General features: G+C 45.9%; 2 protein-coding genes across 4 annotated transcripts in view; one reads left to right on the forward strand and one right to left on the reverse strand.

The window, feature by feature from the left end:
* Positions 1 to 22,681, forward strand: part of LOC135507809 (catenin alpha-2) — a 679,445-nt gene that overhangs the window by 471,211 nt on the left and 185,553 nt on the right. The window lies entirely within an intron of this gene.
* LOC135507807 (leucine-rich repeat transmembrane neuronal protein 1-like) lies at positions 1,474 to 6,134 on the reverse strand. Its single transcript, XM_064927472.1, has one exon. It carries the CDS (start codon positions 4,810 to 4,812, stop codon positions 3,229 to 3,231), a length of 1,584 nt encoding a protein of 527 aa, XP_064783544.1. The 5' UTR covers positions 4,813 to 6,134; the 3' UTR covers positions 1,474 to 3,228.

A 22,681-nucleotide genomic window follows, 5' to 3' on the forward strand; every position in this document is an offset into this window, starting at 1 on the left:
GTATCAGTCGGTGGCTAGCCTACTTAGCATACAGATGTCATGCCTAGTTATGATTCATGGCCATTTTGGATTTGAAAGTGGGCCGCCCGGTCGGGAGGTATCATGAATACGAAGTAGATCATGAATCTGAAATGGCAAATTCCACTGTTGTCGTCGCCAGTTGTTGTTGTTTTTCTCTTGAGCGGCTTCACACAGCAACAAAAAAAAGACTGCACATTTTAGTTGAGTTGTTGCTCCCGGCTTGTTACTATTTCGGTTTTTCTTCTGGTCTCGTGTTCCACTCTGAAACGCCTCGTATGGTAGATATCAGAATAGATTTAGGTTGGTACTGTACCGTTTACACGTGGCACTGTATACACAAGAGTTTAGTGGGCACGATATTGTTTAACTGCAACCATTCACCCATGTGGCCTAACGATGGAGTATCTTAATTGGATCACCCCTGTTGCAAGAAATGTACAACTTGTAGTGGATTTGAGGTTTAAAAAATGTCCACTTTCTGACCATATTGTTCCTTTTGAAAAATGGATCAACCCCTACAAAATTGTCGATTCATTTTAATACGCGTAATAATTCACATTTCCTGTTGCGGCAGGATTATTTTCCTGCTCAAATGAAGATCCTACATCTGTATACAGGCTATAGTAGAAGGCTTTAGTACAACAGTAGAGGCTTATACAGCCAATACAAAAGGCTGAAGGGAAAAGGTCTGAGAAACTTTCTAGTTAGCATTTGATAATATTCCAACGTTGTGCCCCTCATAAAGCACAAGCAACTATACATTGATATGAAAGTGAAGGTATCACAATAAGCATAAGGTACATCGACAGTGTTACATACAGTATGCCCTTGGTCTGTCTGTTTGCTGTTTGCGTCGAGGAAGGTGGTTGAAATGCAGTGATTATTTGATTTCACGTTAGAGGCATAATGATTTTACCACCAGGTCGATACAGTATGTTAAGTAATTGCTTGCATATTATCTGTTTGTGTCATGCTACTGTAAACTCTGCAGCGTCACTCAAACACACGACACATTACGCCCATACTCTGCACCCAGTTGAGCCACACACACACACACACACACACACACACACACACACACACACACACACACACACACACACACACACACACACACACACACACTCTAACCCTAATTGTGATCGTGGGAAAGGTCCCCACAACGGAGAATTGTCCTTGTTCTACTACTATCCCCCCCCCACACACACACACACATACACACACTCAAAGGCTTACACCTCAGACCTACTCTAGCTGTTTCTGTCTCTTTAGTTACAGTAACAGCATGTGCACAGTGCAATCATAGAAATATAGAAACACACAGACAGTAGGCTGTATTTACTGATTTCAGTCACACCACACGTACGCATGCAATCATACTGTGACACGGTGCAGACGCTCTGAGTCTAGTGTATTTCCCTCCCTCCCTCCCTCCTTCCTTTCCTGCTGATGTTAGGACACTAGAGAGCAGCCTACACCTTCTTTCTGCGGCCTCCGCAATCACTGCTTTCCTTAGCTATCACTCATTTCTCTCCCCCGAGCAGCACCTACATGTCAATTGTCGACTGGTGCAAGAGACCAAACCCTCTGTCGACGCATCTCTCACTCACACAATGAGGAACAACCAGAGAGAGAAATATACCCAAAATAGCCTTGTATTGAAAGAACAAATGTTTCAACATTACACGCAGAACATAGTCAGGGAATCCATCGGCCCGGGCATGTGCAGTGTCATGTGTTACTGGTGTCTCTTTAAGAAGGATAAAAGCCCACATATTCAATTCTTCATCTAGCTCCTATTTTAGAATTCGTTTTGATTTGAATAGTGTGGGGCGAGGCATTTTCCTCCTCCTTTTGATGTGTCCCTCGCGGTGCAACGATGGCAAAGCTCTAGCATGACAGCCAAGCGAAGGAAAAGGCAAAGGCAGAGCTTTCTATATCTCTCAGATGATCATGATCTCTCTCTCTCTCTCTCTCTCTCTCTCTCTGCTTCTGCCTGTGTATCGTCCGTGTGAATGTCTTAGACGACATACGAATGTGATGTGAAAATGACGCCACCTGATTAGAAAGGGTCAGATCAATTTCATGGAGAAAGGATAGAGGAGAGGGAGGAGAAGTGGGAAGGTGGTGGAATTCGGGGGAAGCAACCACAACATCTATAGCGAGCCAGCACATTGAATACCCCCCCCCCTCCCCCCACAGATAGGGAATGAGGGATCAAGACATTACCTGATATTCAGATTGGAGAGGGTTTAACATTTGAAATGAAGTATGGCTAGGCTATCCCTCTGGCCCCTTGTCTTTTTACCCAACTGGAGATACTGCAGTAGGCACGCCAGACAAATGCTCTTTCTCTTCCAACCACCAACGCGAGCACGGCATCTCTTTTCACAATCCAGCCCTCTCCCCAAAGGTTCCTTACAACACAAGGGCTTTACTGTGAATAGCAATTCATTTATTTAAACATGATATTTTTTCGTAGTTTACAAAAGAAATAGGATAGCATCTTGCATCTTTTTTTTCCCCCACTCTTGCGTTTTAAACATGTTTTACACTGATTTTATAATCATATTTTTTTTTTTTTTAATAATCCAACTTTGCAATCTTTTAATTTTTTTTGGGGGGGGGGTCGTTGTCGTGTTTTTGTTGTTGTCGTTGTATTACCACAATAAAAATGGTGTGTTTATGGCTGGCCAGTGTGTCCCCAGGTGGTCTTTAGACAATAGCAGAATATTCTGAAGTAAGAAATAATATCCACTCCTGGTGTAGAGAAGAAGAAGAAGAAGAAGAAGAAGAAGAAGAAGAAGAAGAAGAAGAAGAAGAGACCGTTGGGGCCTGCAAACATAGTAATCCTCTCTGGTGATTCTGTATAAAGTCAACATAATATTCCATCTCTGGTGATTCTGTTTGTCAAGTCAACAGGCAAAATAGAGTCTGGTCTCCATAGTGTCCATAGAGGCCTTTCAGATCCACAGCAATAAATCCACGGTCTCAGTCAGTCCTCCACAGTAAGGGGGGGCGAGCAGCACAGTGTGACACAGTGTAAATAGTGTCCATAGCAGGATCCCTGGTTTCAAACCTCATTTATACAACCCCAACCCACCCAATATATCCCGTATATCCAAAAAGGGTCTCTGTTGTAGTCCATATTATCCACACAAAATCACGTAAACACAGACATATCCATACACACTCCAAAGGGTCGGGTCAGACCTCGCACTCCCGGGAGGGCTGCTGCTGGCAGGTGCAGGAGCCATACTCGTTGATGATGACCAGAGCCCCCTCGATGTGGTTGGGCTTGTAGTCGACGTAGTACTCCGGCGTGGACATGGTGGCCATCTGCTGCATGCTCTGCTTCTGCTTCTGCTTGCGCCGATGGCTGCTGAAGCACTGGCGCACCTGCCGCACGCCCGCCGGGAAACACTTCCAGGTCACGTAGAGCATCAGCACCACAATGAGGAAGGAGAAGATGAGCGCCATGGTGCCTGTCACCACCTTGTGGATCTGCATGGTGCTCTCTATGTCGTCGAGGTTAGCCACGGTCACCGTGAAGGAATTGGTGATGACGGCGCCGCCCTCGGCGGCTGGGGGATCGTAGGGATTGGCCGTGGGGCCGCCCCAGGCCTGGTCCTTGGCGGTGTAGCCTGGATACCAGCTCATGGTTGTGGTGGACTGGTCGCCGCCGTCCTCGCACAGCTGGAAGGCATAGACCGCGTCCAGTACGTCCTCGCCCTGCGCCACGTCCGGGCTTGAGCACAGCAGCTGGCTGTCCCGCTGGCCCCGGAAGGCACTCAGCCACTGGGCCAGGGCACACACGTTGCGGCTGCATTCCCACTCGTTGCCTGCCAAAGTGATGCTGCTCAGGGACGACCACGAATCCAGGATGCGCTGCTCCACGGCCGTCAGCCGGTTGGCGTCCAGCATGAGGGCCTTGAGGTTGGGCACGCTCTCGAAGACGTGCGGCTCGATGTATGCGATCTCATTGGCCGACAGGTCGATCTTCTCCAGGAAGGGCCAGGTCCAGTCCAGGGTGCTGACCACAACGGTAGCCCGGTTGTTGCGCATGTAGAGCGTGCGCAGTGAGATGAGGCGGGGGAAGTGGGCCAGGTTGACTTTGACCAGCTCATTGTGCTCCAGGTGCAGCTCGGTGAGCTTGAAGAGCCCGGCGAAGGAGTTCCGCGCCAGGCTCTGAAGTTGGTTGTAGCCCAGGTCCAGGAACTGCATGCTCCGGCAGTCCTGGAAGATTCTCACTGGGACAAACTTGAGGGCGTTGTAGCGCAAATGCAAATTGGTTAGCTTCCTCAGGCCGTGGAACAGGTCGGGTTCCAGCGCCTGCAGCCTGTTGTACGATAGGTCCAGGATGCGTAGGTTGGGGAGGGGCCTGAAAGTGCCATTGGGCAGGCTCTCGATATGGTTGGTGCTAAGGTCAAGTTCCTTGACTCGGCGCAGCCTGTCGAAGGTGCCCTCTTCCACCACGTCAATGTTGTTATGATCCAAGTAGAGCCAGGTGAGCTGCGACAGGCCAGCGAAGTGGCCCTCGCGCAACTCCGTCAGGTTGTTCTCGCGCATGGACAGGCCCAGGGCGCTGCTCAGGTTGCGCGGAACGTCGGTTAGATTGAGCCCCTCGCAGTAGAGCAGCTTGCTGTCGCAGCGGCATAACCGTGGGCAGACGCCCTCCACGGAGGGGACCATTTTGAGCATGATGCCCAGCGAGCACCACAGCAACAGTATCAACCCAGGGGGCTTCCTCAGGGGCCACTTTAGGTACAAACCAATTAGAAGGAAATCCATCAGCCTGAAAATCCTTTGATAGATCCTCAGAGAAAATGTCCATTGGAATTGTTCCGGTATTATTCTGTCATGGTTCACATCGTGATTTGTAAACTCTCCCCGGCAGGAAACCAGCTCTCGTACTTTTTTTGTATTCCCTTTCTTGTAGTGAATTGTGTTGTGCGTGTGTTTTTTTCCCCAAGGTATTTACTTATAGAAAGGAGGAGGAATCCAGTGTGGGGGAGAAAAAGAAAAGAACTGGGTAGAGGGATAAAGGGCAAGTCACTTTGCTCATGTTAGATATCAGAGGGCAAGAGGCGAGCAGAGGGGGGTAAAAAATGCTTTCTTCGTCGAGCGATCGCATATGAAAGGAATCCTACTCACCCCTATCCAGAGACGGACAACCCCTATTCAGCGACTCCCTTTGTGCCCGCACTAATTATGTACGAATCTAAAAAAGGACCCCAGTGTGGTACAAATTTGCCACCCCCCCTCGTCCTTTTCAGCCAGGACACCAGATCCTGGCAGGCTTACAATGTCTTAGTTCTCCTCGAGTGAAAGAAGCCAGAAAAGACCCAAGGAATCCAAGTGGATGCTTGTTAGGAAGTGCAAGTTCCCTGCTCGGCTGCATGCATGAGTGCTGTGCCTCCTCGCTCTCTCTCGCTCTCTCGCCCTCCTGCTCCTCTGCAGTTACTGCTACTGCGATGATCCCGGAGAAAAACCAAGCCAACCAAGAAAGAAGAGGAAAAAATTACTCAAAACTATTTTTCTTCTTCTTAACCCCTCTCGATAAAAGACTGGTGGCCGATCTGTCAACACAAATTACCGTCCGTCACTTGAAGTGATCACTGACCTGCACGGCTTAAATCCAGTCAGCTCTGTCATTATTATTTCAGTGAGCGAACGGCGCTTCAGAAAGAATGTATTGGAAGAATAACGATGGGTAATGCCAGGGTCTCTCTCCTTCTCTTTTCTCTCTCTCTGTTCCCCCCTTTGATTTTTTTCCTTTCTTTTTAGTATCCTTCTTTCAGATCCCCACTTATCTCCTGTGAGAAACCCCTTGACTCCTGCGTCCTCCTGTCTTTTGGGTTCTGTTCATATCCACTTGTGTTGTTAGTGGTGTTTTCCCCTGGTCGGCTGGAGGGAGTTTGCTGGTTGAGGCTGGACAGCTGAGAGGCTGAGGAGGCTGCTAGTAGGGAGGCAGAGGCGGTGTGTGACGGGGATGGAGAGGAGAGGCAGGGCACTCTTCACTTCGATCCCTCGCTTGCAGCAGACTAGTGTACTGGCAGAGCATGCAGAGGCACCGTCTGTTCACTGAGTGTCGTAAGCCTCTCACAATTCAGACTGGCCCACACTCTCTCTCTCTCTCGGACTTGTTCGTTCACTCACTCTCTCTCGCTCTCTCTCTCTCTCTCTCTCTCTCTCTCTCTCTCTCTCCCCTCTGCCTTCCTCTATCTCTCTCTTGCTCTCTCACTCAATTTTTTTCAGTGTTTGAAACGTTTCCATATTCAAAAGGGGCCGGGCTTAAAAACTGGGGCTTTATTGAAGCACAGAACCTCTCCCCCCCCCCCATCTCTCTCTCTCTCTCTCTCTCTCCCTCTCCTCACTCACCCTTCCTCCCTGCAATGAATTGAAACAAGCCATCTACAATATCTGATTCTTCTCTTCTTGTAGAATCCAGTCTCCCTCATTATTGCAGACTAATATTCCACTAATGATTGAAAGGGTGTTCTATGTGCGTTCTATCCCTCCAGCTGAGAAATGTTCCAAACTCTTGGCTGAACCGATGGGGCTGATGCTGCATAATTACATAACAATACAGATGTCATAATAATAATAATAATAATATGCATGATTTGTGATCGAACCAATGTTATTGTATGCCGTGATTATACACACTTATTTACACATTTAATGGTAAATTACTCAGCTGTACACTTTATTGGGCCTCATCTGAATATGGTGTACAGAGCCTTTGGAAAGTATTCAGACCCCTTGATTTTTTTCTTCACATTTTGTTACCTTACAGCCTTATTCTAAAATGGATTAAATAAACAAAATCCTCAGAAATCTATACACAATACCCCATAATGACGAAGTGAAAACAGGTTTGTAGAATATTTAGCAAATGTATTAGAAGTTAAAAACAGAAATACCTTACTTAAGTATTCAGACCCTTTGCTATGAGACTCAAAATTGAGCTCATGTGCATCCTGTTTCCATTTATCATCTTTGAGATGTTTCTACAACTTGATTGGAGTCCACCTGGAGTAAATTCAATTGATCGGACATGATTTGGAAAGGCACACACTTATCTATATAAGGTCCCACAGTTGACAGTGCATGTCAGAGCAAACCACAAGACAACAGTGGCTTCCATCCTTCTTAAATGGAATATGTTTGGAACCACCAGGACTCTTCCTATAGCTGGCCAAACTGAGCAATCGGGGGAGAAGGGCCTTGGTCAGGGAGCTAACCAAGAACCCGATGGTCACTCTGACAGAGCTCTAGAGTTCCTCTGTGGAGATAGGACAACCATCTCTGCAGCACTCCATCAATCAGGCCTTTATGGTAGAGTGGCCAGATGACAGCCCACTTTGAGTTTTCCTAAAGGCACCAAAATACTCTCCATTCATGAGAAACAAGATTATCTGGTCTGATTGGTAGCAACTTTTTGGTCTGAATACCAAGCCTCACCTCTGGAGGAAAACCTAGCACCATCCCTGTGATGAGCATGGTTGTGGCAGCATCATGCTGTGGGGATCTTTGTCAGTGGCAGGGACTGGGAGACTAGTCAGGATCAAGGCAAATATGAACAGCACAAAGTACAGAGAGATCATTGATGAAAACCTCAGACTGGGGTCCTGACTCATCTGAACAATAACTTTAACAGGACAACGACCCTAAGCACACAGCCAAGAAAACGCAGGAGTGGCTTCGGGACAAGTCTCTGGATGTCCTTGAGTGGCCCAGCCAGAGTCCAGACTGGAACCCGATCAAACTTCTCTGGAGAGACCTGAAAGTAGCTGAGCAGCATCGCTCCACATCCAATATGACAGAGCTTGAGAAGATCTGCAGAAAGGAAAGGGAGAAACTCCCCAAATACAAGTGTGCCAAGCTTGTAGTGTCATACCCAAGAAGACTCAAGGCTGTAATATCTGCCAAAGATGCTCTCACATCTACTCCCGCTCCTCCTCTCTGGCCCTAGTTGTCGCTAGTTGTCTCATCATTACGCACACCTGCCACCATCGTTACGTGCACCTGTGCCTTATGACACTCACCTGGGCTCCATCACCTTCCTGATTGCCTCCCCTATATCTGTCACTCCCTTTGGTTCTTTCCCCAGGCGTTATTGACTCTGTTTCTGTTTCATGTCTATGCCTTTTGTGTTTCTTGTTTTGTACTATGTTTTATTTATTACTTAATTTGCACTCCCTGTACAAAATAACGCCTCACCAAAGGAAAGTAACAGGGATTTATTTGTCTTACTGGTGATGTCACATCCAAGGGCGGCTGCCGAAGCAACCGTGGATGCATCAGGTGGCTCGTCAGGCTTCCATGCCTCAGCTGGCTAGACAGGTTCTCAAACCTCTGTTGGCTCATCAGGCTTCCATTACCGAAGCTACCGGGGATGCCTCAGCTGGCTTGGCAGGTTTCCATGCCTCGATTGGCGGCTCGTCGGGCTCCCATGCCTCAGCCTGCTCATCGGGCTCCCATGCCTCAGCCTGCTCATCGGGCTCCCATGCCTCAGCCGGCTCGTCGGGCTCCCATGCCTCAGCCGGCTCGTCGGGCTCCCATGCCTCAGCCGGCTCGTCGGGCTCCCATGCCTCAGCCTGGTCGTCGGGCTCCCATGCCTCAGCCGGCTCGTCGGGCTCCCGTGCCTCAGCCGGTGTGTCGGGCTCCCGTGCCTCAGCTGGCTCTACAGGTTCCCGCACCTCAGCAGAAGCTTTCGGCCCACTCCTGGTCCTCGGACTGTCCCTCTGGTCGGCGTCCTGTGGCTGGAGCCATGTGTCAGGGAGGGGGTACTGTCACGTCTTCTCCCGTTCCTCCTCTCTGCCACTATCGTTATGCGCACCTGTGCCTCATGACACTCACCTGGATTCCATCACATTCCTGATTACCTCCCATATATATGTCACTCCCTTTGGTTCTTTCCCCAGGTGTTATTGACTCTCTTTCTTTTTCATGCCTGTACGCTTTTCATGTTTCTTGTTTTGTACTATGTTCTATTTATTATAACATTTGCACTCCCTGCACTTGCTTCCCGACTCCCAGTGTACACGTTACAGGTGCAGAGAGCATTGGGTCAGTAACTGAAATGTTGCTGGATCGAATCCCTGAGCTGACAAGGTCAAAATCTGTCATTCTGCCCCTGAGCAAGGCGGTTAACCCACTGTTCCCCGGGCACTGAAGACGTGGATGTCGATTAAGACAGCCCTCTGATTCAGAGGGGTTGGGTTAAATGTGGAAGACACATTTCAGTTGAAGGCATTCAGTTGTACCACTGACTAGGTATCCCCCTTTCCCTTTCAACAAAATACTGAGTAAAGGGTCTGAATACTTAAGTAAATGTAAAGTTTTTTATTTTGTATAAATCTGCAAAAAAAATACAAAAATTTGATTTTGCATTGTCATAATGGGGTATTGTGTGTAGATTGATGAGGGAAAAATCAATGTATTAAATGTAAATAAGAAGAAGATCAAGAAGAAGAAGACTGTAACATAACAAAATGTGGAAAAAGTCAAGGGGTCTGAATACTTTCCGAATGCACTATATATGGCAGCATTACCTTACATTACCCTGCTATGGATGCTTTTGTTTTTAGGGACCAAACCGACCAGAAATGTATGCTTAAAATGGCAGTTGGTCGAAGAAAAAAACAGAAGTGCAATGACCAAAGCATGTTGAGAGTATGGTTCCCAAATGTCATGGGGGTTTGCCGACTCTACGATTCACGCACTATGATTCAGCTCCTTGCATTGATATATCCTAGCTTTTATTTCCTTGTCCATTGAACGGAAAAGAGTCAAACCAAACTAGATCAAGTACATCGGCATTTGGTAACATGTAATGCTGCCTGCCTGGTCTCTTTTTCACGGTTGTTTGAGGACCCGGCTGTCCAGTGTGAATACAGATTTGATCTGTTGCCACTTAGAGACAGACAGTATTACATAATATATTCCTCTCAGAGAGGTCCCCATGCTCCCAGCTCCCAGGGTTCCCTGGTTCACGGACCCCGCCCGTCTCTCACAACACTTGTCATCTCACTCCCGTTCATTTCAAATGACAATGAGCTGTGACGAATCTGATGATTCGGTCCTTTACATGACGCAAACATGCCATCCCGCTCTCCCTCCCTCTCCCCCATCCCTCCTTTCTGACAGCAGACGTAACTTTCACATCATGGCTCCTTGCTAAAGAGTTCTGCTGTGGATTTAGTCAGGAAGTCAAAAGTGCCACGTCGGCCCTGGCTCATCTGGTAATTGGCGTGTCGGTCTGTCTACTATTCTAGGGCCCGTATTCATAAAGTGTTTAATAGACTGGTGATCGAGGATAATTTTTGCCTTTTGTATCATAATGAAGATGGTTATATGGACAGGGGGGACCTGATCCTAGATCTGCACTCCTACTCTGAAACCCTTAATGAATATGTGTCTAAGGAAAGCCATCAACAGCTCCGAGACCTGGGGTTTACTAGCGACAGTTAAAGGATGGTTAGACGGCGACAGAGATCCTACTCTCACCTTTGCTTCACCTCCACGGTCACTCATTTCTCATTCATAATTAAGTAACCAATCTAACTGAAATTCATGACGGACATATTCACACTGCGGCTATTGCAACTAACGTTCGCCATTCTGAAGGAGCAGCGCTGTTTTCAGCTCTGAATGCCAAAGACTTATCTTGAGTACTCGTTAGTGTTGCTCCAACGAAACATGTCCCTTTCACCTTCATGTGGTTAGTGTTTTGCTGTTTTCACGTCTTCAGAAGGCTGCCCCTGCAAAGCTTCCACAGTGGGAAGACACATAATAATGCACGGTGAGGGGAGAAATAAAACTATGGGACGTGGACGACGTCTCCCAGTCAGACATATCTGGTTCCTGCTCGTCTACCTCAGCCCGCCTCTCGTCAGCCCCGTAATGGATGGATTGCTACACCAACTAATGAGTTGGTAGCACCATAATGACTTAACACAGCAGACAGGAGATAGGAGTACCGGGGTCATCCGTTTTAAACTATTTAAGAGATTGTGGCTGTGGAGAGGGCAGACACGTGCGCGCGCGTGCATGCGTGCACATGCATGCGCACACAACCTTGCCTGCACACATACACACGCACAAACACACTCCTATTAAAGATGGGCGGTGGGTGCAGGTAGGAATCTCGACTCGTCTGAACAATAACCTTAATTTGTTCCTTTAAAACCACGTCATTGCTGCTTCTGGTAGGTTAGAGTAGACTAGAGGGAGGATAGCAGCATTTGGGAAACTAGGGCATTACCTTTCCCTCCCCTTCTATTTGGATTCATGAACATTCAAAGAACCCGAGATGATTTTTCTGTGTTATTTCGGAAAAAGGGGACATTTGACTGGGGGGAAAAAATTGTGTGGAGAGATCATGGCATGTTTCTTTCGCTGAGGGGACTTCCGCATCCCCGGGAAAACGAGACTGAAATGACAGAACGCCGTCTGTGAGCCCAGAGATTAAAAAGCAGAACAAATTAAAACATCTCGAGTGAAATCGCCATCTTCATGGAATTAATGTGTGGGCGACTCAACTTTGGAGAGCGGGAGAGAGAGAGAGACTTTGCATGCCGTGATTCACTCCTCTCTTCTTTCTTTCCTTCCATTCTGAAAAGTGCCGTCACGCTATCAGTGTAGCCCAGAGCAGCCCAGAGCGGATTGTCATGGTGCAGAGAGGCCTACTCATCCTCCTGCGAATGCCTACCCATGGGCGGCCAGGGAAGGTCAACATTTGGCTACACTGGGCATCTGGGGGACGTAGACATGTCCGTGACAAGAGCCCCTTCGCCCCGTTTAAAGATAATGTCTTTTGAAGGCATGTGAATATGTGAGCACAAGCACAAAATGTCCTCTAGCAGATGTTTTTTAGTACAAGCTAATTGCTGAACTGTCAACATTGACATATATATTCAGTTTATGTTGCCCATGCTGGAATTCAACCCATAACCCAGATGTGCTCTGACCATGTTCCGACCCTCTGAACCGCTGGTAACGTGTCAGGTGTGTTGTTTGCACTGTTGCGCTCAACTACAGCAGCTGTGCATTCTGAAAGAGGCTCTCTTCTCCATACATGAAATCCATCTTCATTGGCATTCTGTTTTTTGTAAGTAGGTATAACTTGTGCCCATCGCTAGGCTCAATCAATGAAAACCAAGCAAGGCAGTTACTGAGGAAGTGGAATTAGCTATTTAACAACTTAGCACTTACTGTTAATTAAACGTAGATTGTGTTTGTGTTGTTTAAGTTGGTTATGCTTAATCAACATACTATTATATTCCCTTCATGCTTTCTGCTGTATTGGCAATTTGAACTACAGTATGCGAACACAAGGGATTTACTAAGGACGCTGGCTGGTCAGCAAACATCTTACTTGCGTAATTTATTGCACAAATACTGAGCACTGACGCTATTGCACTCACCAGCCTACCAGCCATAAAACCTTGCAGCTTTAATGTTTCATTCTTGACACCCACAGTTTACATGCACCTTGGCCAAATACATTTAAACTCAGTTTTTCACAATTCCTGACATTTAATCCTAGTAAAAAGGCCCTGTCTTAGGTCAGTTAGGATCACCACTTAATTTTAAGAATGTGAAATATCAGAATAATAGGTGATTTATTTCAGCTTTTATTTCTTTCATCACATTCCCAGTGGGTCAGAAGTTTACATACACTCAATTAGTATTTGGTAGCATTGCCTTTAAATTGTTTTACTTGGGTCAAATGTTACGGGTAGCCTTCCACAAGCTTCCCACAATAAGTTGGGTGAATTTTGGCCCATTCCTCCTGATAGAGCAGGTTTGTAGGCCTCCTTGCTCACACACGTTTTTTCAGTTCTGCCCACAAATGTTCTATGGGATTGAGGTCAGAGTTTGTGATGGCCACTCCAATACCTTGACTTTGTTGTTCTTAAGCCATTTTTCCACAACTTTGGAAGTATGCTTGGGGTCATTGTCCATTTGAAAGACCCATTTGTGACCAAGCTTTAACTTTAACTTCCAAGCTTTAACTTTTTTTGTTTCATCAGACCAGAGGACATTTCTCCAAGAAGTACGATCTTTGTCCCCATGTGCAGTTGCAAACCGTAGTCTGGCTTTTTTATGGTGGTTTTGGAGCAGTGGCTTCTCCCTTGCTGAGTGGCCTTTCAGGTTATGTCGATATAGGACTCGTTTTACTGTGGATATAGATACTTTTGTACCTGTTTCCTCCAGCATCTTCACAAGGTCCTTTGCTGTTGTTCTGGGATTGATTTTCACTTTTCACACCAAAGTACATTCATCTCTAGGAGACAGAACGCATCTCCTTCCTGAGCGGTATGACACCTGCGTGGTCCCATGGTGTTTATACCTGCATACTATTGTTTGTACAGATGAACATGGTACCTTCAGGCATTTGGAAATTGCTCCCAAGGATGAACCAGACTTGTGAAGGTCTACAATTTATTTTCTGAGGTCTTGACTAATTTATTTTAATTTTCCCATGATGTCAAGCAAAGAGGCACTGAGTTGAAATGCATCCACAGGTACACCTCCAATTGACTCAAATGATGTCAATTTGCCTATCAGAAGCTTCTAAAGCCATGACATCATTTTCTGGAATTTTCCAAGCTGTTTAAAGGCACAGACACTTAGTGTATGTAAGTGTCTGACCCACTGGATTTGTGATACAGTCAATTATAAGTGAAATAATCTGTCTGTAAACAATTGTTGGAAAGATGACTTGTGTCACGCACAAAGTAGATGTCCTAACCAACTTGCCGAAACTGTAGTTTGTTATTTAACAAGAAATGTGTGGAGTGGTTGAAAGACGAGTTTTAATGACCCCGACCTAAGTGGATGTAAACTTCCCACTTCAACTGTAGCTCGATAGATGGGAGTTCATTCCTTACCAAGAGTGAAGATGAAAAAAAAAAATCTAAATGGCCACCACTGCCTGGCATTGTAGCGGCTGGAGCTCGACAGATCCTCTGTGGTTGAATGGACTAGACACCAGACACTCACTATAGACAGTAGCCTATCATTCCTGGTTCAACACGCATCAATAACTCCAGATTTATGGCTATCGGCTCTAATCTCATAAATCCTCAGCATACGTCACACCTGGACATGGCTACTAGATGTACTCATAGCCAACGTATTCCCATTTGGCAATACGTTGGCTACTCTTCTCACTACACTACCACCAAGGTCTCAAACTGCACTATCTAGAGAATGGGTGGTCTGGTTAAAAGCAGTGACCTATGTTGGGAATAGGGTGCTTGGTCCAAAAGTAGTGCAGAAAGTAGGGTGGCCTTTTAAACACGTTGCCCTTTGGTAATGCACCGTATACTACTTTGGTAAGGCTGTTTTTGATAGTAGAAGAATGTTATTATCCATTGCCTCATATATCCTTTGTCACCTTGGCTCTGCCGAGCCATAGAAATGCTGAATTATAAGTACCTCTCGAAGAATTACAGGCGTTATGCAATGGTGGTGGTTTCGGGTTAATCATTCTCTCCGCAATCTAATTACACTTGAGCTAGAGGAGAGATCAGCGTTTAAGCTTTGTTTACAGCTACGTCTGAATGCCTTTGTCCTTTGCCTTTCTTGAGTCCCCTGATGAACACAACATCTCCCCCCCCCCCCCCCCCCCCCCCATATCGACTTTGTCTTGTCTGGTGTATCTTGTTTGAAAAGTTAATTGGTTGGCCGTCTCAGATTTGTTTCTGCTGCTGTAAAAGCATGTTGCTATGTTCCTGGCCAATGTCAGATTTTGAATAGTTCCAGAGCCACAAAACCTCCCCGTCGCACGGATAGCTAGCTGCCCGTAGCTCGTTCCTCTTGGTTGATAGAACTGCTGATAGCCTCTTGACTGAGGTCTGAGTAGGGTCAACAAATAGCAGCATCAGATGCATCCCGTTCCTTTTGTTCCGCCTCTTTTTCCTCACTATTCTATTACTTACCCAATGGGTAGAAGTGGGACTTCTTATTGATTCTTGCCCTTGGCAGTAAACCATTTCCAGTGAGTAATTTCTTGTCGGAGGCCACAGCTGGCTCAGGCTGGCTCTCGAGTCCCACCGACCCAAAAGGCTCTACGGCCAAGGCTTCCTTCTTCTGTATCTCGGTCCATGCGAAGAGGGAGGTGAAATTTGGTGTGTGTGTGTGTGTGTGTGTGTGTGTGTGTGTGTGTGTGTGTGTGTGTGTGTGTGTGTGTGTGTGTGTGTGTGTGTGTGTGTGTGTGTGTGTGTGTGTGTGTGTGTGTGTGTGTGTGTGTGAGTGTGTGTGTGTGTGTGTCTGTTCTTCTGTTAGTGTCACTGTCTGAAGAGGTCTGCTATCAGTGGAAATCTATGAAACTCAACCCTATCCTCTCTACTTTTACTCCACTGTGTGTAGCACATTATAAAAGGAATCGGGTGTCATTTGAGACCTAGCGTCATCCCTTTTCTTTGATAGGATTTATTCATGTCAGCATTGTTATGCGAGCCTCTAACCGTTCAGTGCAAGTGTTGCCATTTATTAGCTTAGAGCAGAGGTATAACTTTTTCAGCTGGGACCAGAAATTGCCAGCAATTCGGGCGACCCCACCCCACCCCAATGGCAACTTCTAATGGCAACATTAAACTCATTACATTTTCATCTCTCTTATCAAAATGAAGAGAACCAATACATATATTTCCAAAAACATTAAACTGTAATCTTAATTTTTGGTTCCAAAAATGTGGCATTGAGGGATACGATGCCATTTGTGCCATCAGATCTGCTTGCTGTGACTTTTCATTGGTGAAAACAGTATTGACAGTGAACTTGTCCTTGTGGCAGTAGCTCTTACATGGCGGTGGAAGAGTTTTGTCCTCAACGCTCTAGTCAACCCAGCGAAGCATGTCTGTCGAATACACATCTCCCAATTATACTCCCCCAATTATGTTATTTCCAGTGTGATGGAACGTGGCAATTGTCAGTGGGACAATATATTTGAGAATCAAAGAGCAACATTTGAAATCCCTTATCTGGAAAAGTGTGGACTAGACAAACTATCGAAGTTGTAGAAATTGAATGTAGATGGGCTTCACACACATGTTCGCATGCACGCACGCACCAACGCACTCACGCACTCACACACGCACACACACACACACACACACACACACACACACACACACACACACACACACACACACACACACACACACACACACACACACACACACACACACACACACACACACACACACACACACACTCAATTATTAACACGACACATCATTAAAGCGACACACACAGGCATGATTCCCATGCATATCCCCCTCTTCCCATCCTCCCTTCACTTAGTCACTTAGTGCACCCACACTGTCGTTGATAGAGGGGTCTGCCTCGGCCTGTCTCGTCATCAGATTGAGTTGACAGAAGGTTCGCCAGAGACTCATAATTAACAGTCTCCTGATTACAGATCCATTATTTAAATCCACTATTGGATCAGAGGGAGTTCGGCTTCCTGACGCGCCTCGACAAAACAGGCCAGATGATGATGGCTAATTGGCCCTCTGCTGAGATAATGTGGACAGGCAGGAGAAGGACGGGTGGGGTAGGGGGTCAGTGCACAGAGCTACCCAGAAAGAGGCTGCAGTATGCGGGGAGAGGGGGGGCTGCAATTGAGGGTAACCTCCTGCAGATGGCAATTCCATTCACAGCTCCCAGTTATAGGCTACAGTTGGTCAGCTCTGGGCTGGATGGGTAAGGACTTTCTACTGCTTGTTGTAGGCCCTCCTTTGGTTGCTTGTTGTGAAATATGAGGATTTGTAAGATTTTAATAACATTTTCTTATTGGATAACAAAAACACCGGGAACGCGGGAGCCTCTGCGGCAACCAGAGCATGTCACGACAGGAACAAGCCTGTCGCCGCAGGTAAACACCTCTCGGTTCACCATCCATGATAACAAGGACCAATACTGTTTCCCCTCCGCAGATCAATGCAGTTTATTCAATCCATGACGCATTGATGCATTCCTGATGCAGGAAATGACTAATATGAGAAGATTTGTTTTGTCAGTAGCCTAATTAGCAACAGTGAAAGGTCATGATTAAGTCATTATTGAGGGTAACTTGTGTTTAAAAAGCCCATGTGAGATACCACAAGTTCTGGGGGCCCATGCACCTGTCATTAAATGTAATATATCGATTTGACAGTAACCCTCCAAAGAGTCATTCATCAACCTTTTTCATTTCCATATCTACAAGGACGCTAAAGTGTTTGTTTCTTGGGTTCAGTGAGTAAGGGTATATCGCCGAAAAACAAATGCCGTAGTCAAGGCTACAACGGCACCAGTGTAATGAGTGGAGTTAACTCAGGTGTTCAAAAGCTCATATCAGACCGAGAGCCTCATGCTTCTTAGGTAGTTCTTTATGAGTTTTAGTTTAGAAACAATTTCTCCAGAAGCGACAGTTATATGGATGGTAAAAAATAAATAGCATGTTTGATGTAGCAACATCAGGGAAACTGTGCAGAAGGGTGTGGTACTTCAAACAGCAGTGCTGAAACGTCTTTAATTGAGCCATCTCATTCTCCTCTATTGCCGGCTTCAAGGCATTATGGAAAGAGAGGAAGTGTATAGGAAGCACTGGGGACAGGTCGTCTGGAGAATGGACAACCAATCAATTGGCAGACGATCATCTTTAGTGGTTTGCGATTTTGTGCATACCGGTGAACTGGTGTTTGAGTTGTGTGGTTGCAATATCAACAGTCCTTTTATCTCGAGTGTATATCGGCATGCATCATTCGAGACTAAATTGTGTGCAGTGCAATGAACATATAATGCACAAAAATGTCTCAGCAATACTCCGTAACGAAAATAGTCGGGCCTGCAACCTGGACCCACAGGCCGCGGTGGAAACATTGGCACACAAAAATGCTGTGCGTCGCGTCGCATACTGTAGCTACTATGGGCCTCTACGTTGTTAGGCTATTTCATGTATCATTTTCATTTGAAAAAAAGTAGCAACTAAATATGGTATATAGCTATAGATAGTAGGCTACGCTGCATAATAAAGCAATCTCCGGGGGGCCTGAACTCTGACCTTGCGGCGGGGGGGGGGGGTTACAGAGTTACATCAGTGAGTTACATCATGTGTTATTTTGTGTGGGTCTGTGGCTGTTCTCTTTTCAGTGCCTTGTGGTCTAGCATCCTAAATGTGGATGTTCTTATCTGTTTTATGCAAATGTGTTCGTGTGTGTGTGTGTGTGTGTGTGTGTGTGTGTGTGTGTGTGTGTGTGTGTGTGTGTGTATATGTGTCCCATTGTCTGTGTATGTGTGTGAGTCAGTGTATATGAATGAATGTGTCCCTCTGCTTGTTGTGAGTGTCTGTGTGTGTCTGCATCCCGGCATCAGAAAAACCCCCACATCAAACCGTGTGTTTGCATCCAAAGGCACCTTATTCCCTATATAATGCACTACTTTTGGCTGGGAATAGGGTGCCATTTGGGACGCAGTCTGTGCTGCTGTCCTTGGTGCCTCGCGCCAGTCGACCAAGGGGAACTTTGGTCTGCCTGTGAGATGAGTGAGACTACCCCTCTCACCACCTTCCCACCCCCCACTGTGTGAGTAGCCAGGCACACCTTTCTTTTTGGACCACCCTCTCCCCTCAGTCTGTGCTCCTCCTTGCGCACCTCTTTGATAGCTCTGATGGCCCAGTTCGCCCAGAAAAGAGGGAAGAAGAGCATTGCACTCTCTGCCACCCAAAATGTACCCCCCACAGTCACCTGCCCAACTCCAACCATTCCCTGCCTGCCAGAGCTCCCCTAATTTACATTTTAGCAGACACTCCTATCCAGTGCAAAGAGCACATATGGAGCTGATGACCTGCTCCCCTGTGACATTGGCTTCAGACCTACTGCTCTCTTTACAGTACTATAGAGTAGTATAGACACAACCCTGCACTCCTGTGTGTGTGATTGGGTGTGTGTGTGATTGGGTGTGTGTGTGTGTGATTGGGTGTGTGTGATTGGGTGTGTGTGTGTGTGATTGGGTGTGTGTGATTGTGTGTGTGTGTGTGTGTGATTGGGTGTGATTGGGTGTGTGTGTGTGTGATTGGGTGTGTGTGATTGTGTGTGTGTGTGTGTGATTGGGTGTGTGTGTGTGTGTGATTGGGTGTGTGTGATTGGGTGTATGTGTGTGTGATTGGGTGTGTGTGTGTGTGATTGGGTGTGTGTGTGTGTGATTGTGTGGCGGGGGAAGCGTGAAGAGTGTATTGCCGTATATATGTCCAGCATTGCTTGTTAGGCTACAGCGCTGTCATTAGTGCTGTAATGGCCTGGGAACATGGCAATAGGCTAGGAACAAGACGATATAGTTGTGCATGTGTTGGGGTTCACTGCCCAACAGGTACACATACAGGCACAGTGGTCCCGAGTGGCTCAGTTCAAAGAGCATGGTGTTAGCAATGCCAGGATCGTCGGTTTGATTCCCGCAGGAACCACCTTTATGGAGAATGTATGAATGCTCTACTGCAAGTTGTGTTGGATGAGTGGCATACATTTAAGCAAAATAGTATTGCTATTATATTATTATATCATGGTTGACGTGTTGGGTTGACGTGGTTGACGTGTTGGGGTTCACCTCACCAACAGATACAGAATAAAATATACAGGGTTTTAAAGGAGCATTTAACTACTACAGTACTCTGCCTCAAAATGACTTGTTCTTTGTCAAATACAAGGCAGAGTGAATTATATTTTTATAGGTACAGCTGAGAGCACGAACACTTCCCCCTAAATTTTTTATTTTTTTTATTTTTTTTATTTCACCTTTATTTAACCAGGTAGGCAAGTTGAGAACAAGTTCTCATTTACAATTGCGACCTGGCCAGGAAAAAGCAAAGCAGTTCGACACATGCAACGACACAGAGTTACACATGGAGTAAAACAAACATACAGTCAATAATACAGTATAAACAAGTCTATATACGATGTGAGCAAATGAGGTGAGATAAGGGAGGTAGAGGCAAAAAAAGGCCATGGTCTCAAAGTAAATACAACATAGCAAGTAAAACACTGGAATGGTAGATTTGCAATGGAAGAATGTGCAAAGTAGAAATAAAAATAATGGGGTGCAAAGGAGCAAAATAAATTAATTAATTAAATACAGTAGGGAAAGAGGTAGTTGTTTGGGCTAAAATATAGGTGGGCTATGTACAGGTGCAGTAATCTGTGAGCTGCTCTGACAGTTGGTGCTTAAAGCTAGTGAGGGAGATAAGTGTTTCCAGTTTCAGTTTCAGTTTTTGTAGTTCGTTCCAGTCATTGGCAGCAGAGAACTGTAAGGAGAGGCGGCCAAAGAAAGAATTGGTTTTGGGGGTGACTAGAGAAATATACTTGATGGAGCGTGTGCTAAAGGTGGGAGATGCTATGGTGACCAGCGAGCTGAGATAAGGGGGGACTTTACCTAGTAGGGTCTTGTAGATGACATGGAGCCAGTGGGTTTGGCGACGAGTATGAAGCGAGGCCCAGCCAACGAGAGCGTACAGGTCGCAATGGTAGGTAGTATATGGGGCTTTGGTGACAAAACGGATTGCACTGTGATAGACTGCATCCAATTTGTTGAGTAGGGTATTGGAGGCTATTTTGTAAATTACATCGCCAAAGTCGAGGATTGGTAGGATGGTCAGTTTTATAAGGGTATGTTTGGCAGCATGAGTGAAGGATGCTTTGTTGCGAAATAGGAAGCCAATTCTAGATTTAACTTTGGATTGGAGATATTTGATATGGGTCTGGAAGGAGAGTTTACAGTCTAACCAGACACCTAAGTATTTGTAGTTGTCCACGTATTCTAAGTCAGAGCCGTCCAGAGTAGTGATGTTGGACAGGCGGGCTGGTGCGGGTAGCGATCGGTTGAAGAGCATGCATTTAATGTGTCAGCCAATGACGGTGTAGCACACATGGCGTCGATTTGCCTCCACAACAATGTCGTTTCTCACCTAGTTGAGGCAATCATTTTGTCACACTCATACTCCTGTATGTTTGGTTTTTGTTTTCATTTTTTGGAATGGGCTTGCCCGTTGTCGGGGCAACGGCTTGGCGTGAAGGTCACAGGAAAAGGGAAGGCTGTCTTTCTTGACCCCTTTCATACGTTTAATATTCATCTCATTTTGAATGTGTTAAAAGCCTTGGGTGTGTGAGATATAGTTTGCCTCTGGGTGCCAAGGAAATTTGTTTTGTCTTTGAAGTCATTTCTTTTAATGTTTTTTTTTTCTCCCCCCACCATGAATCATTCAGCCCGAGTCACACTTCATTCGAGAGTCTCGTCATGTCATGGAAAATCAACAGGAACAGCAAAGGGGACACTGGGGGAAAGAGCGCTGTTTGATGATAGCTGCTGTTGCGGAAGAAACAGATTCAAATTGCAGTGTTTTCAACTTCAGTCGCTTTACATAGAGGGCATTCGAGGGATGAGTATAGATCAAAACTGTGATTGGCACTTGATAAAATGACACTGACAACAGCCAAACGGTGACATCTGGCACTTGAGATATGTCAGAGAAGACAGAGAGAGAAAGTGGTGGAGCTTCTTTTAGATTTTCAACACTTGTATGTTTGTCAATGATGTGCTTTGTGTTGATTTGTAAATACTTATTAGAGCGAGAGAGAGAGAGAGAGAGAGATCCTATTAATTTCGATGATTTTATTTTATAAATGTATTTATTAATACGGTGCCTCAAAGTATTCAGACCCCTTGACTTTCTCCACATTTTGTTATGTTTCAGCCTTATTCTAAAATGGTTTAAATAAAAAAATAAAAATCCTCAGCAATCTACACACAATACCCCATAATGACAAAGTGAAAACAGGTTTTTAGAAATTTTACCAAATGTATTTAAAATAGAATACCTTTGCTATGAGACTCAAAATCAATGTTTCCATTGATTCTATAACTTGTTTGGAGTCCACATGTGGTAAATTCAATTGATTGAACATGATTTGGAAAGGCACACAACTGTTTATAAAAGGTCCCACAGTTGGCAGTGCATGTCACAGCAAAAACCAAGCCATGAGGTCAAGCCAGATCTAGGGAAGGGTACCAACACATTTCTGCAGCATTGAAGGTCCCCAAGAACACAGCGCTTCCATCCTTCTTAGATGGAAGAAGTTTGGCACCACCAAGACTCTTCTTAGAGCAGAACAATCGGGGAGAAGGACTTTAGTCAGTAGGGTGACAAAGAACCTGATGGTCACTCTGATAGAGCTCTAGAGTTCCTCTGTGGAGATGGGACAACTTTCCAGATGGACAATCATCTCAAAACCACTCCACCAACCAGGCCTGTATGGTACAGTGGCCAGACGGAAGTGACTCTTCAGTAAAATAAAATAATTTGCTAAAAGGCACCTAAATACTCTCAGACCATGAGAAACAAGATTATCTGGTCTGATGTAACCAAGATTTAACATTTTGACCTGAATGCCAAGCATCATGTCTAGAGGAAACCTTGCGCCATCCCTATGGTGGTGCAGAGTGGTAGCAGCATTATGCTGTGGGGATGCTTTTCAGCGGCAGGGACTGGGAGACTAGCCAGAATCGAGGCAAAGATGAACAGAGCAAAGTACAGAGAGATCCTGGATGAAAACCTGCTCCAGAGAACTCAGGACCTCAGACTGGGGTGAAGGTTCACCTTCCAACAAGA

Source organism: Oncorhynchus masou, chromosome 21 (assembly GCF_036934945.1).
Source record: "Oncorhynchus masou masou isolate Uvic2021 chromosome 21, UVic_Omas_1.1, whole genome shotgun sequence".
In the NCBI taxonomy this organism is placed as follows: Eukaryota; Metazoa; Chordata; class Actinopteri; order Salmoniformes; family Salmonidae; genus Oncorhynchus; species Oncorhynchus masou.

Excerpts from the sequence above, each read along its gene's own strand:
- LOC135507807 (XM_064927472.1), bottom strand. The coding sequence starts at position 4,812 with ATGGATTTCCTTCTAATTGGTTTGTACCTAAAGTGGCCCCTGAGGAAG.